Here is a 15,454-nt window from a genome sequence, read left to right on the forward strand (position 1 = left end):
TAATAAATGTTTTCAGGTATTGAAAAAAATATTTTTGGTTTGTGCACCTGCTTTCGGCTCACACTGACAACACGCTATTTCGCGTAGACTTTAATTTGACAGTTGTTATCAAACGCGATTTATCACCACAGCATTTGTCACATTATAAATCTTGCACCGTATTCTCGTTATCTACGAAGAAGACCGCCAGAGCTTTGCAGTTAAACTCTTTTGTTAGGCTCATAAAAACTGGTGCTTCATAAGGGGTAATTCGCAGCACCGTCGTTCCCATCAGCAGATGGCGCACTTGAATAGGTTTTGTGAAGCCTTATTGGCGAAACGGAGAGATTATTTTGATGAAAACACAGGTTGCCGGATGTTATTTTGGAGGTTTTGATGGCAGATTGGGGTCAATTCATAAAGCCTTTCAAACTTGTCATTAACATCCTTTAGAAAGATGCCCGGGAATAGTCAATGCCGGCAGTAAAGTGAGCTGGGGCGTCCTTTTTGCGTAGCCGAGCTTCGGTCACATGTACCGTATATAACTGCGGCAGCGCACGGCGCAGACCGCACTCTCACCCTAGCAGCCGGCATCCCACATCTGCTGTATTCCGAGCGACACCAAGCACATTTTTAATTGAGGGACCGTCATTAGGGGAGCGTTTCACTTTCGGTAGCGATCCAGGCTTTGGACCTCACAGGTGTCCGATTTAACAGCTGTTTTGCGTTAGAGCTGCAAATTACCTGCAGCTCCCGCATCTTCTGCTGAATCTGGTAAGTTTTACGTTCGTAATTAATAATCTGCTTATATTTTTAATTCACAACTAACCTGACCCGACCTAAAATATCGAGCGTACTTCCTAATTTAGAGAAGAATTGAAGTTTTTGTTGCTGTCAGGCGCCTGAATCTACAAGTGGCGCAAATCCTGTATGAAGTAAGTACTCCAGCCACTGATGTCAAATTTAGGTCAGTTTTCGGGCCGCAGGTTGATTTTAACATTTGCTTAAACGGCCTGTCGCCACGCATTATCTTAAAGGTATCTGACATGAACAATGCTGCAATACCACAATGATAAGTGGGTCCGTTTGAATGCTTTTTGAGGTTTTGGGTTATTTTGTAGAGAGCATGGGCTGTATAGTCGGTGCACCTCACAGCCAAAGTCATTGATCTGCCGTATTACCTTAATTAAATGTAAGAGCAGAGTTTTGAAATGTTTTAAACGCAGTATATCAAAGCAGTCGATATGCCCGGGGATCCTTTGACGCTGTAAGAGACTTTGTCCTGGATTCAAGTAGAAAGAGTTGCTCACATGCAGAATGAATTGCTGTGTGCGGTTTGCTGTAATTTCCGGAGAATTGCCTCAGGTCGGCGTTTAAACACCCTGGCATTTTTTTTCTTTTTGGGTCACGTTTACTAAAGTGTGACTTTATATGCGGCAGAATGAGGGGGAGATCTGCGTGCGCGTCCTTGCAGTACCGCGACACGTAGATGTGAAACTTGCGAAGTGTGCTAAAAAATGATCAGACATCAGATAGAAAATCGCACGTCATTCGTGGGAAGACTTCAGCGTTCGCCCTGAGCTGTTTCTGACGGGTAAATAAACGCATGCTTTTCTCTTACTAGAACGTTCACATTTTCCTGAAAACATTTTTTGATTGTCACGAATCGGGCTGCAGGCGAATTCATCCGCATATTTCTTAGTGTTTCGTTGCTTCCGTTTATTATAGGCCTTCATTAGGACGTTCACCGTCATAATTTTTGTATTTACTTTGAGAGAATGTGATTCATCGCCATGTAATTAAATGAGATGTGGATATCTGGATATAATACGCGTGCGTTACACGTGTGCATATAGACAGTCGCAATACCGTATCCACCCAGCTGCGCACTAATTAATAATAAGGGGTTAAAATGTTCTGATCTCGATTATTTCGTATAAGCAGCATCTGAAGAGTTTACTGCGGAATGTTTACCAAATGTTAAAATGTATAGGTTTTATAAAACATTTGAAACTTTCGGAGGAAAATATCAGCGCTGTGTGTGGGGTTGTCTCTTTAAGATGGTACATGTAATGTTGATCTTGGATAATAAAGTGCGATAAATACCCTCTTGAAGCGATGACGATGGTGGATTTAAAATCGGTCTTTAGAGAGTTGCCTCTATAAAATGCTGAGTTAACTGTAGCTTGGCTTCCACTTACACTTAAGGAAGTGTGTGGGCTCGCAATATGTTGGCAGGGGAAAGCTACAGGTATTACTATCTTTTAATAAGATGAGGCAGATTTTGGTTATCATTAGACCTATTATTTACGGGTCAATCCACTCGGGGGCTCCCTAAGCGCAGTGACGTAAGAGGGGCACAGAAGCCTGCTGACGAACTGTATGATTTCACAGGGTAAAAAAAAATGTTCGTATGTTTATAGTGTTCTGTCGGACGCCCCCTCGCAGAACGCAAGCCAAACTAGTGTGTGTGTGGTAGGGGGGGGGGGGTCTGCTTCGCTCCCGTCTCGCCGGCAAGGGGCGGAGGAGTCTGGTTCGTCGCGGGCAAGCGGGGCTTTTGCAAAAGTGTTTTCCACGGCTTCCTTTCTGCTCAAAAACACGAGCACAACCCACAAAATGTTGGAGAGGGAGCCCCTTCATGTTTAGAAATAAGATGAGTGGAATTTTATTCATATACTTCCGGATGCATTCTGTTGTTTAGTATCCTACCCCAAAGTCTTTTATTATTATTTATTCACGAGAGGAAATGTTCTTATCGAGAGGCGCACAGTCAGAGCGGCACATGTGCAGCCGGTTCTGTACCTCTAGGATTGACAGGTGTAACATCAGGAACGTTCATATCTCCTTTACACTCTGTGGTCATTCTGAAAGTTGAATCGTCATGCTGCACTTGGCTGAAAGTGAAATTTCTGTGGTTTTTTTTGTCTCTGCTCATCATGCCGTGGTCGTGGTTGGGGCATGTGTTATTTGTCGGGCTTTGCAACAACACCAACAGGACAAAAAAACAAAGATTCTGGCCTAATACAAGTAGATGTTGGATTGTCTGCGGTGTAGACACTTGCAGTAACAGGCGAGTGGTGACAGAGCCCCAGTGACAGGACGTGCCTCTCTTCACGGCCGGATGTGGCATCTACCCGAGCGGCAGAGCTCGGCTGGTACATAACAAATCTTTGTGGATGGTAACTTTTGCATGAGGTCTGTTTCTGATGAGTACATGTGGAGCGGACCGGGGAACTTCCTGTCAGCTGAAAACGGAACTGCGAGGCGATTCGTAGGTGCCATTTTGTCATGCCACATGAGCCGTGGTGCTGGGATGGTTCTACAAAGTTGGCTCTGTGGTTAGGGTGGGGAGGGCCATCAATTACTGTCAAATTTTAAAGGCAGCTGATAGTGAACCAACTTCACATTGATGCCTGTCAGTAAAAGAGTACCAATGTTTACCTTTTGCTTTTCACTGGGGCTGTACCCTCAAGGGTCTGTCAATTGTACCCTAACAGTAGGTAAATGTACCTTTTTAGTCTAATTTAAGGTATAGAAATGGAACCTGAGGAACACCCCCAAGGTACAAACAGCATTAATGTAGCATCAATGGTACAAAAATGTTTCTCATAGTCAATTTCTGTACCTTAAAAGGTACATTTACCCTTGAGGGTACAGCCCCAGTGACAAGTAAGGGTACAAATTGGTACTTTTTTTTTTTCTGACAATATATACATCAAAACCATGTTGCCTTGGTTCATCTTCCTTGGAACTTGTCTGGATTCTTCTCAGCTCTGATCTGTTGTGAGTCTCTCTCTCCTTCGCAGTGATGTTTTTCTTGAACTCCAGAGTGCAGTCTGTGGTAGGAAGGCTCTCCTAGGGAGAGGCCGGAGTTCCTTCCCATAGGGAACACTCCCTGAAGTGCGAGGCACCTCCAGGAAAGGGGCTGTGCAGTAGCTGCTCTTTGAAACTCTGACTGAAGGCTGGTCAGCGTGGCAGTGATGACCCACCTGTTAGCATTGGCATCTTGTGCTTTTTGTCATTCTGCTCTGGTTCTAGTCCATTACCACACCCAGCCGATGTTTTATTTTGCGGTTTTGGGAAGACGGCTGTCACAGCTGGTACTGTCACAGGGCTGGTAGTAAATTCAGCTTGTATGGTATTGGGTGAAGTAACATCCTTAAATATTAAGTAGTTCCGATTGAATAAATGGCATCTGGCATGCAGTGGGCTAATGGCGCTGCATGGTAGGTGGATCTGGCATTGCTGAGATGTTCTTTGGTTCAGTACCAAATAATACCATTGATCTTGCCAGTCTTTTTTTTTTTTTTTTTTTTTTTTTTTTTTTTTATGACCCGAAACCACCCACAACGAAGTCATCCTGAAGAGCGTGCTCTGCTCTGGTTGAGCCAGTGATGACCACTGGGATTCCTGTTGGGTGTAGCTTGGTGACCTCTAGGTCAGGTCAGCCCTACCACGTTCCCTTCCTGCATGAAACACGCTTGTGAACACTGACTTGCCAAGATTGACCAATGACCAGCCAACGCCTACATTCTGCAGCATGGAGAATGGGCACTGGGCGCGGACAGCAGATGAAAGGATACCAGGTTTGGTCATCATCACTACTGCGCAGTGGGAGTGTAGGTGTCATCAAGTCTTACCCACGCAGAGTTTCACTATGTCACAGGCGGGATGTTGGCCAGGGGTTGATGTGCTTGCTAGTGCTTTTGAGCTGGTATATCAAGTTCCACTTTCCACAACGGCATAAGAAAGTCTTACTTGCATATTTCCGGATGTGTTCTTTGGCTTCATTGCTTGAGTCTATCCTTTTTAAATCCTTTTTTTTGCTTTTGCCTTTGTCTTTCATGATATCCCAGCCTCTTCTGTCAGATAATTCGTAAGTTATGATTCTAAGAAATTCTATCGGTTTCATGCTGATTGCTCACCCCAAACCATTTTCCCTCCCTCCTGGCATGAATGACTGGCAGGCCCGAGGCCTGTTCCCGGGAGGTGTAGTGGTACGTACACATGCGGTTTGTTCCCCCTAAGGCATTCTCACCTGATAGTGTTGTGATGCAGCGTGATCACTGCTAAGCAACGCCGACAAAACATTGTTTCCATGAAATGCACGTTGAATGTGAGCTGTTCATGTATTTCGAATTACTGGAATGTTTGACTTGAGGAACAGAGCAAATATTGTTACTCTGTAGAGCCCCATCAAGACATCCGCGCTGTACTAATAAAGTACGTTTGAGTAATGATACTGCTATTCCAGTTTTCAGCAAGTAAAATTTAACATTGAGGTTTTTTGTTCATTTTCCTTTATTGCCTTTTAAAATAAAATTAGTCTGAATTAACAATAATGGGAAAATGGTCCCACTTAAAACTATTTGTATCTTATAAATATTCGATTTCTTTGGGTGTTTTAAGGTGAAATCCGACATGGTGCCTGGCGTAATTATTCGGCATTAATGTATGTGTATTCATGGCAAAACTTAAGCCTTTTTCATGTTTAATCTACACCCTGGATTAATTAGGTGTGTATTTTGGTGTTACTCTGAGATGTGACACGACGCTAAAATTGCATCTGAGATTTTTCTCAAATGGCAGTAACTGTGAAAGTAATTTTTAAAGTTGGCTGTTTATTTGTGTCTGATCCGTCCTGGTCATGGTGGCCAGCGGGTCTGGAGCCTCCCCCAGTCGGCATATGGTACGAGGTTGGATCACACCCTGGACAGGATGCCAGTCCATTGCAGGACTCGTGCACTGATACTACAGCAGAGTTAGTGGTGCCAATTGGGCAACTGCACGTCTTTTGGACTGTGGGAGGAATCTGGAATATCTTGAAAAATCCCCGGGCCACATGTGGAGACCATATGAACTCAACACACGCAGAGCAGATGTGAGATTTAACCCCCCTACCCTAGAGGTGTGTGATTAGCAGATGATCAGTGGTATATTGAGTGGAGTTTATTGACTAGAGTTTGCTAATACAGACATGGTTTCCATAGTGACCTCTTTTTTTTTTCTTTTTTTTTTTTTTTTTCACCCATGTGACCATGTAATTTTCATCTTAAATGTACATATGATGAATGTTTCTCCTGCAAACATGAGTCAGTCAGTGGGGAAAATATTACTGGGAAGCTCAGGCATTTTGTATTGTTTTACGGGGCATGGAAGCACAGCGCTAAACTGTCTCATGGCCAGTAATTAAGCCCTGCTAATGACGGAGGGTGCCGTACCTGTGCCAGCAGCTCAAGTCTGCTAATGACTGGGTGGGTTTCTGCTCCTTGCCCCAAACACTCGAGGAATGTGCCGACGGGGACACTTCCGGGCTGCTGCTCCTGGGCCAGGAGTGATGACGTCACTGCCATGTAGATCACTGCAATCTGATTGGCTGTCAGATCTGCGCTTTCATGACACAGGTTGTCGGGCCCCTGCGAGTTGTGTGGGAATCGAGGTTATCTTGTGTGGCGCTTGAGGCATCGTGGCGGTCGCACGTGGACAGTCAGTTTTGTGTCATTCGTCCTTGTGTGAACGGCAAAGCCGTGAGCTAATTCCTCGAAATGGATGTGACCAGCGCTAACTGCAGCTCGCACTGGGGAAATTACATGCTTCGTTTCCAAGAATGTTGCTTCGCTGGCTGTCCTCAGGCCTGAAATTGACCTCGCGCTAAATGTCCCTGGTGCCTTGTTTTCAGTCTCTCTTCGTTGCTGAACCAGTACTAAAGATTCTAAATTGCTACCTCCATAACAAACAGCCATTACCGTTTGTCTTGCTGGAACGTTCACGGTAATACGGCTTGGCTAAGTTGTACCCCTGAAAATTTGGATGTCAACCTGCTGTCCTCTTCTCCGTTCTGGGCTGGCAGCAGAAGACTGCAGCAGATTTAAGAAAGAAAAAGCAAATTCGCCATCTTTGCCGTCTTTTTGCTTTAAAAATCTCTAGCATCGTTCCCTGCTGCATTTTCTGTGATGTTTATGACCCTGACCAAACACCCGCTGTCACTATAGCAATATACTATCATGCATGCATCAGCAGATGCATTTTAATTACTTGCTTGGCTTACAGATTAACAAGTTACTTTTTTTTTTTATAGGTGGAATTTGCTGATGCAGCTTTAATACTTTGCTCGACCGAACAGCACGGGGTCGCGTCCTGGACCTGCAGGTGGCATGTCAGTTGGAAGGCTGTCCCAATTCTTTTTTCCATTTAACTAGATAAAGGAATTTGTCCTTTAGTTCATCAGGTTTGGTCAGCTTCTCGTCTGATAAGAGTAACCTGGCCTGTTTTACCTAAGAGAGGGAACTGCATTCCTCAAGATTCATAATATTAATCCCAGCAGAGCTCATTGCTAATAAAACTTCTTGGTTTCTTTTAAATCGACTGCTGAATTGGTCTAGTATACTATATCACATTAACCCAAATACCTTTCGTGGTCAAGCTAGAACTTCCTGCTTGGGATAAAGGTGTATTGATAACTGCTGAACTGGATATTCGACACATTTTACTTCTGTAATAACTTAAGAGTCTGTGTGTTTGCCGTTTTGTAGTGCTCTTTATAACATACCCACAATGCAATGCAGAGTGTGCCGTATAGAGGATGTAAACTGCTCCCAGTGTACCATAATGCAGTGCAGTGCTGACGTCTGTTGTAAACTGACTGCTCATGGTGCAACGGTTGCACAAGGCAACTTTGTATACAAATGTAAGCATGTTTTATCTTAATTGGGCCTTGAATTATTCAAGCAGGCCTTTTGAGGGCCGCACCTGTGACAATTTGACTATGAAGTTTGAATACTGTTAAATGGCATGATCCATTCAGTTAGTAGCTCGATTTTTAAAGAGAACCGGCTTTTGTTGGAAAAGGCTCAGCCCTAACCATTAACTCGCAGCATTGTTGAGGCCTGCAAGGTCTTGTGGCTCCTGTGACCTGTGGCATTTATACATATTTAACAAGCCTACAATTTTACAAGCGAATTAGCTTAAAGGCAAAGTCCCCACTCCTGTGAACTACCAGTGCTTTTCTGTCTGCAGTCATATAGACAGACCAGGTTTATGGCGTTTGAGAGCCTTTCAGCACTTTCCCTCAAAGACTGCAAGCTGAGTACGAGGTTCCTCCTCCTCTGTATCTGTGCTGGAACGGGAACATCCACTGTGTCGGAGTGAAAGCTGACTGCCAGGTGGGGTAGGAAGCGGCCGCCCTGGCGTTTGTGGGTCTCGGGTTTCAGAGAGCTGATCATCTGCACAGGAAGATGTGCCAGGCTGCTGGAGTCCAGCAGTACGAAATGGGTTAAGTGCAGAACTATTCAAGCCCGTTGGGAGAAGTTTGTGTCATAAGGTGTAAATCATACGGTGAATGTTTTAAGGATTAGTGATCTGTGATTCCACCTCCCAGATCTTAATTCCTCTGAACGATTTGAAACACATGTGGATTTGCAGCTAAACTTATTTGACTTCTCTCTAAGTGTTTGCGCCATACGGTTGGCTTGTGATGTAACCCCTTGAGAGTGTTCAAGATTGAAGCCTGGGTATAAACTTATCACAGGTAATAAACGCATAAAAAAAACAATTATGCTCTGCCAATGTAATGTTGGATTACTGACTTATTACACTGGGTGTTGCATGGCCGATGGTAATGTGTGTTTTAATATTAATCTGTAGATGGAATAAAGTAGATGGAACAGGATTAACGGCATAATGCAATGCAAGGTTGTTTTCAGACACTCGACCCCCCACCCCACCCCCAAAGTGAACTTCTGCTCAGAGACTAGTGAGATTCAGTGGCATTCAGAAAGTGTGCAGGGAATTTTACTGTGGTTTGTTTGTCTTCATGGGCTCGGCTTCCTCTCCTGCAGGTGGAAGAGCTTCCTGAAGGCTGAGTTCGGCAGCCAGCGGCCACACGATGGCGCTAACGGTCACCCTCATCGGCCCTGCCCCTTGGGGCTTCAGAATATCTGGAGGCAGGGACTTCAAGAGAGCTATAACGGTTTCCAAGGTAACCCCACTGCCAGCTGTGCACTGCGCCTGCTTCTGTGAAAAGGTCGTCATGCTGTGCTCCAAGGTTTCCCAGCTAAACGCTGGATTTTGGGAATGATTGTATGGATGAAAGTCCCATCTTAATCTTGGGTGGGTGTGACTCCTATTCCCTGCTGTTTGTTTTTGCCCCATAGCTGCTACCTGTTTGTCAGGCCGCTGAGGTCTGGGAACGAGCCCCTTCCGCCACAGGGAAGTCGCTGAGTACAGTTGCCCAGGGGGTGGGGGGGGTTGTTGTTTTTTCCTTAATTTTCTGTACATACTTTTCCTCTGCCAAGCTTTAGTGCAGATGAAACAGGAAGATGGAAGTCGCGCTGGTGTGTATGAGAGGAAAGGGAAGGCAGCCCCCCCCATCCCCCCCCCCACTGCCAGAGGCTTCTCTGGAGACGCCTTAATGCTCGGCATTTTGCCACCGGTTCACTGCCCATTTACGTTAAAAAAAACATTAAATAAAGAGGTGCTGGATTCGGATGTGGGTTTATTCTGGGCCTTAGCTAGGCATTCTGAACCTTCATGTACTGAGCCCTGCGGAGAGAACCTCACCATCAGCTGAGTATCAGCAAATGCCTGTCGGCCACGTGGCCTAATAGGCTAATAGATCACGGCTGGAAGCTCCAGATGACCAGCATGGTGCATCCTTGTGATTCGTTGTCAGCCGCCAGAGGTGGATATCCACCTCCGTCAGCCGCTGCCGTTTTCGTCAAGACTGTACCAGAACGCGCTCGTCTTTCAGTTTTTCATTTCATGTTTTCATAGGAACAAAATTTGAATGTTTCTTTTTTTTTTTCCTCAAGCTGAGATGGGGGATGTCTAGTAATTAAAAGCAGTCGGAGGGTTAATTTTAGAAGGACTCATTTTGAATAGCAGTAGGTCTGTTTGTGGCTTCTTCGTGTTTTACATGCGTTTCAGCTGTGCCCTCTGTTCCCTTTGGGCTTTGCACAGATTGAGGTAGTAGCTGTCTGGCAGAGAGACTGCAGCGACTGTTTCTTATTGCAGCCTTTTTGGGGGTGGGACAAGCGAGGCATGCCCTGATTTGAGAAGGCATGTGCTATTGTGAGTCGCCATGGCAATATCTAATTGTCACTCGAACGGGCCAAGAGAGACCTTTTTGGTCTATCACTTTACGTTTGCCAATAGACTGTTTGTTTGTAAGCGGAGATCATTTAGCAAAGTTTCTCCATGTGATCCTGTTTTTGTGGCATTTGTTGGACTCTGCCTTGTTAGTTTAGTCTTTTGTCCCACTTACTCTACAGTGGCTCGGTATTTGTTCCCTCAGTGTGGAATCTCTCCTGTGGTGAATGCAGCTCTTTAAGGCTCAAGCCGTTAGGACAAGGACAGGTCTGTCCTAATCAGTCAATCTTGTCTTGGCATATTAGGTATTGGAGCAGCTGTTGATCACATGTGAATGACTGATGAACTTTAGGTCATTGCCGTTTATGAGTTTTTCAATTCTTTAAATATTTATAATGGATTGGAAAATGGGGCGTTGATGTGAGTGCGACATATTGGATCAGTGTAACGGTGACAGCATATTGCGCCCGGAGATGCTTCTCTGGATGCGGTCAGGCAGGTTCGTGTTGTCCTTAAGTGGCTGTAACGTACCGCAGCCTGAGCTCCAGTTGTTGAAAAGTTTATCGGCTCTGTCGGAGCTCGAGACGAGAGCTGAAATAAATGAGAGGCTTGGTGCTTGCGGGAGACTGGTGCCCGCCTCGGGCGGAGGGTAAGAGCTGAGCCCTGACTGGCATCTTTGGAGTCCGTTAGGTCAACGAAGGCAGCAAAGCTGAGCTGACCGGCCTGTTCCCTGGGGACGTCATCATGGAGATCAACGGGGAGAGCACAGCGGAGATGCTCAACGTGGAGGCCCAGAACAAGATCAAGAACTCCAAGACACAGTTGCTGCTCCTGGTGAAAAGGTGAGCAGATGCAAAAGGTCCATCTGGAGGAGTCGTCGTGACTTGAGGCCCATAGATAGTAAGTGGATGAGAGAACCTTTGAGCCCAGTGCTCACCTTGAGGTTACTCACTGCTCTGCCTGCGTTCCTGTGGCATTCCTGCCCTGCCCTGCCCACTGGCACTCCCATATTTGTGCATATACTGGCATCTGGGGCTGCAACCTTTTTTTTTTTTTTTTTTCCTCTTTTCCTCTCCTCTCTACAAACAATCAACGCCTTGCATCAAACCCCCTCCCCCTCCCCAATAGGTCTCAGGTTCCAGGAAATGGTTCATTTTTGTTTCTGTCTAACGAGGGTTACTTTTTTTTTTTTTTTTCCCTCTTCTGTCACTGGATGCCTTGTCACGCCACGTTGTTTGGGTCTCCCCGATTGATGCCGTCTGGGGTGGTCTCATGTAGGATTTATGTTCATGCATTGGTGTCACTGGCTCTGAGGCATGAGGTTTACATTGTAGGCTTTAATTGGCGGCTTCCATCTGCCGCTGAAATGCCATCCGCCGCTGCTGAGCTTGGATCAAACGGCTGAAATGTTTACCCTTGTCTCTCATTTTCTCTCTCACGCTCACGTGTGTGTGTGTGTGTGTGTGTGTGTGTGTGTGTGTGTGTTTATGGCCCAGACCCATGCGAGTGGATTTTTCCCCGCTGACCTCATGTCTCTGCCATGGCCAGAAATAACACCCCAACCCTCCCTTCCTCAGACAGTGCTATTCTATCTCCTCTGGCAAATTTGACCAATCAGGGCCTGAGTACCAATATGGGTGCCTCGTTGTGGTTGGAAGGTGCTGATCTCATCCCAGCCAGTGACCCGACACGAAGCAGACCCCCCGCAGACTCGTGACTTCAGATACCTCTAAGAACAAGTGTGCACAGCATGATAACTTGGCTAACCACACACACCTTGTTTCTGGTGGGTCATTACCGTGTTGGCTTCATGTTACTCAGCTCCTTGCTCCGATGCACGTTCTGTGCAGGAGCTTATTGCTGCAGATGCCTCGGGCTGCCAAAGTCAGGAAGCCTCTCGCAGAGTGACCTCATTGTCATTGTCCATCTCTTAGTCACCCAGTGTAGGAGAATAATGCCTTTTTTTTTGCCAGTATTTTTCTAGATTTTTATCTGGCTGGGAATTCGATCTGTACCACGCTCTGGAGGAAGGCATGGTTTTTGGGTGAAGGGGGAGTAGCTTCCACAATTCGATGTGGTGCCCCGTGTCTTTGATCAGTATCAGCAGGGAAGGTCCTGCTCATCCCATGTTTGCATCGGGCACAGGCTTCGTGGTTGGGTGACGTATTGACCACTGCCTGGCATGGTTAGAATTGTGGGGAAGGGGATCGCAGAAGCGGTGTTTCACTCTAGGGCAGGGCTCTTCAAATCCGGACCTCGATTCCAAATCCAGGCCGTGTTTTCAGTTCTAGGTACTTACACTGAACAAAAATATAAACGCAACACTTTTGTTTTTGCTCCCATTTTTCATGAGATGGACTTAAAGATCTACAATTCATTCCAGATACACAATATTACCATTTCTCTCAAACATTTCTCACAAATCAGTCTAAATGTGTGATAGTGAGCACTTCTGCTTTGCTGAGATAATCCATCCCACCTCACAGGTGTGCCACATCAAGATGCTGATCTGACATCATGGGTAGTGCACAGGTGTACCTTATACTGCCCACAATAAAAGGCCACCCTGGAATGTGCAGTTTTGTCTCACAGCAAAATGCCACAGATGCCACAAGCATTGAGGGAGCGTGCAATTGGCATGCGGACAGCAGGAATGTCAACCAGATCTGTTGCTCGTGCATTGAATGTTCATTTCTCAACCATAAGCCGTCTCCAAAGGCGTTTCAGAGAATATGGCAGTACATCCAACCGGCCTCACAACCGCAGACCACGTGTAACCACACCAGCCCAGGACCTCCACATCCAGCAGGTTCACCTCCAAGATCGTCTGAGACCAGCCACTCAGACAGATAATGCACGGCCCCATGTTGCAAGGATCTGTACACAGTTCTTGGAAGCTGAAAATGTCCCAGTTCTTGCATGGCCAGCATACTCACCGGACATGTCACCCGTTGAGCATGTTTGGGATGTGCTTGACCGGCGTATACGACAGCGTGTACCAGTTCCCACTAATATCCAACAACTTCGCACAGCCATTGAAGAGGAGTGGACCAACATTCCACAGGCCACAATTGACAATCTGATAAACTCTATGCGAAGAAGATGTGTTGCATTGCATGAGGCAAATGGTGGTCACACCAGATACTGACCGGTTCTGAGTCCCCAGACCCCCAATAAAGCAAAAAACTGCACATTCCAGGGTGGCCTTTTATTGTGGGCAGTATAAGGTACACCTGTGCACTACCCATGATGTCAGATCAGCATCTTGATGTGGCACACCTGTGAGGTGGGATGGATTATCTCAGCAAAGCAGAAGTGCTCACTATCACACATTTAGACTGATTTGTGAGAAATGTTTGAGAGAAATGGTAATATTGTGTATCTGGAATGAATTGTAGGTCTTTAAGTCCATCTCATGAAAAATGGGAGCAGAAACAAGAGTGTTGCGTTTATATTTTTGTTCAGTATAGTTCAATAATTACTGATTCTGATTGGGCAGAGGCTTCACGCCTGGATCACAGGTAAAAGGCTGGAAAGTCAGCGGTGCCCTGGACCTTGATAGCCCTGCTCTGGGATGTGAACCCAATTAATTTGAGTTAGTCAATGCATCCAGCTGGGTCACGATATTGTTGGGGAGCTGGTGAAAGCATGCCTGAAACGATGATCACCATGTGCTCCTGTGGCAATAGGGTCAATTGTGTAATCAGAAGGCTTGAGGGAACGTTTTATGGTCCCCTTTGTCAGCTTTCATTGTCCAGTAAGTCAGGATGTCCAAACGGTGATGGGTTTGATTATGCCAACATGAAGAAGCTGCATGAACAGCATCGGACTGAAACCCTTAACGACTCATTTTATAACCGTCTGAGAAAATTCAGGGATTAATTTTCATCTAAGAAACAGAAATCTGTATATACACAGTGAGGATGAGGAGGTGTCTGGTAGGTGCCCCGTTTCACTGCTCCTCATAGAACACATGTAGGTTTCAGTCCAGCCAAAGCGTGGGGTGTGGTATGGCGGGCAGGGGGGGGACTGCAGACAGATTGTAAATTGCATACTTGACAGCAATCAGTTCCATACCTGGGATTTCTGCATGACTGAGCTTGAGGCAAACAGATTTGTGCTGCACCACCCTAACTCCCCACGTCTTCCCAGGGTCAACACGGGCTGCCTCTTCTCATACCCCAAGTGCTTTCACTTACAAGACGGTGGACATTTTAAATCATCTCGCTGTTTCAGTTCATTTATTTATTTTTTTTAAGTTTGCCATGAAAAGGACTTTCAGGGACAGGCTATATTGGTGTGCTTCAGTGGTCTGAGTGTTTCTTCCACTGAAACTGTAACCACAGCCGCGGAAGACCAGATGTGCCCTGTAATGTCACCCACGGCCCCCGAGACTGTCATCCATCCCTTTAAGCGGGCAGCCCAGCCCGCCTCCTCCATCCTGCACTGTTATTGCCGGCTCTGCCCGATTCCTTCTCTGGCATTTGTTTTCCCCAAAGTTTTTTGTGTTTGCTGTCCTTGTTACTATCCACTTCTGCTTTGGCGACGGGTGGCCGCGAGTTTTGGGGCTTCACGCGCGATTTACAGTCGGCGCCCGTGGCCGTCCTGCAGGCCTCATTAGTAGCCGCTGCCGTTTTGCAGCAGTCTGGGGGGGGGGGGGGGAGAATCCCGCCTCCGTTTTTACGGCTTCTGCTGGGGGCGCCTGCTTACAATGTGTTTTTTAAAGCCCCACTGTGCTCGGTGCTTCGCTGTAACTGTCCCCCAACTCTTTGCCTTTCCAAAGTGTTTATTTCAGCGCTCAAGCTCTCCCTGCACATTCAGCTCCCGGAACAACACAACAAAGGTCAAGTGACTCCTTGAGACTGGTTGGGGTTTTTTTTTGTTTGTTTTGGAGGGAGAGGAGAGGAGAGGTATCTGAGTTTGAGATGGATGATGCTCCTTTTGTTTGGAGATCTAGATGAAGCCGCTGGTACTCCAGCGTTTCAGATAAGTGTCCATCGGCTCTCAGAAGGTGACATGATATCTACTCTCTCGTGGTCCATCACACAGCTGTAGGGCTGCCCTGCATCTCCAAGTCTGTCCTTAAGTGGACCATCCCTGGAGCAAAATTTTGGCATTTTGTATGCCTTTTTTTTTTTTTTAAACCCCCCTACCCTATATCTGAGTCTTCCTTTCTTGCCAGGCCAGAACCTCCGAGCCCTGGACAGACAAACGGGATCAGCTCGCCCGAACAGCTCACAGGACGCTTCCAGGTCAGTTACAGCGCATCAGTTACTGCCGCCATGCAAGAGTTGCCGGTTCGCCCGCATTCTGGAACTTCTTGTACTGTGACTATTTATTTAGCAGATACTTTCGTCCAGTGTGACATACAAGCATGGTAGTACATCAC

General features: G+C 46.3%; 1 protein-coding gene across 3 annotated transcripts in view; it reads left to right on the plus strand.

Annotated features, from left to right (window-relative positions):
• Window positions 1-467: 467 nt before the first annotated feature.
• pdlim2 (PDZ and LIM domain 2 (mystique)) overlaps window positions 468-15,454 on the plus strand; it is a 36,816-nt gene continuing 21,829 nt past the window's right edge. The window contains exons 1-4 of one of the 3 annotated variants that reach the window (XM_048998058.1): window positions 468-753; window positions 8,817-8,956; window positions 10,756-10,907; window positions 15,248-15,317. In XM_048998058.1, coding sequence (XP_048854015.1) covers window positions 8,864-8,956; window positions 10,756-10,907; window positions 15,248-15,317 — 315 coding nt within the window. In that variant the 5' untranslated portion in view covers window positions 468-753; window positions 8,817-8,863. Of the gene's footprint in view, window positions 754-773; window positions 915-1,059; window positions 1,574-8,816; window positions 8,957-10,755; window positions 10,908-15,247; window positions 15,318-15,454 lie in introns of those variants that run through there. The other 2 variants (XM_048998081.1, XM_048998069.1) reach the window with 2 other exon arrangements.

This window comes from Brienomyrus brachyistius, chromosome 2 (genome assembly GCF_023856365.1).
Source record: "Brienomyrus brachyistius isolate T26 chromosome 2, BBRACH_0.4, whole genome shotgun sequence".
NCBI lineage: Eukaryota > Metazoa > Chordata > Actinopteri > Osteoglossiformes > Mormyridae > Brienomyrus > Brienomyrus brachyistius.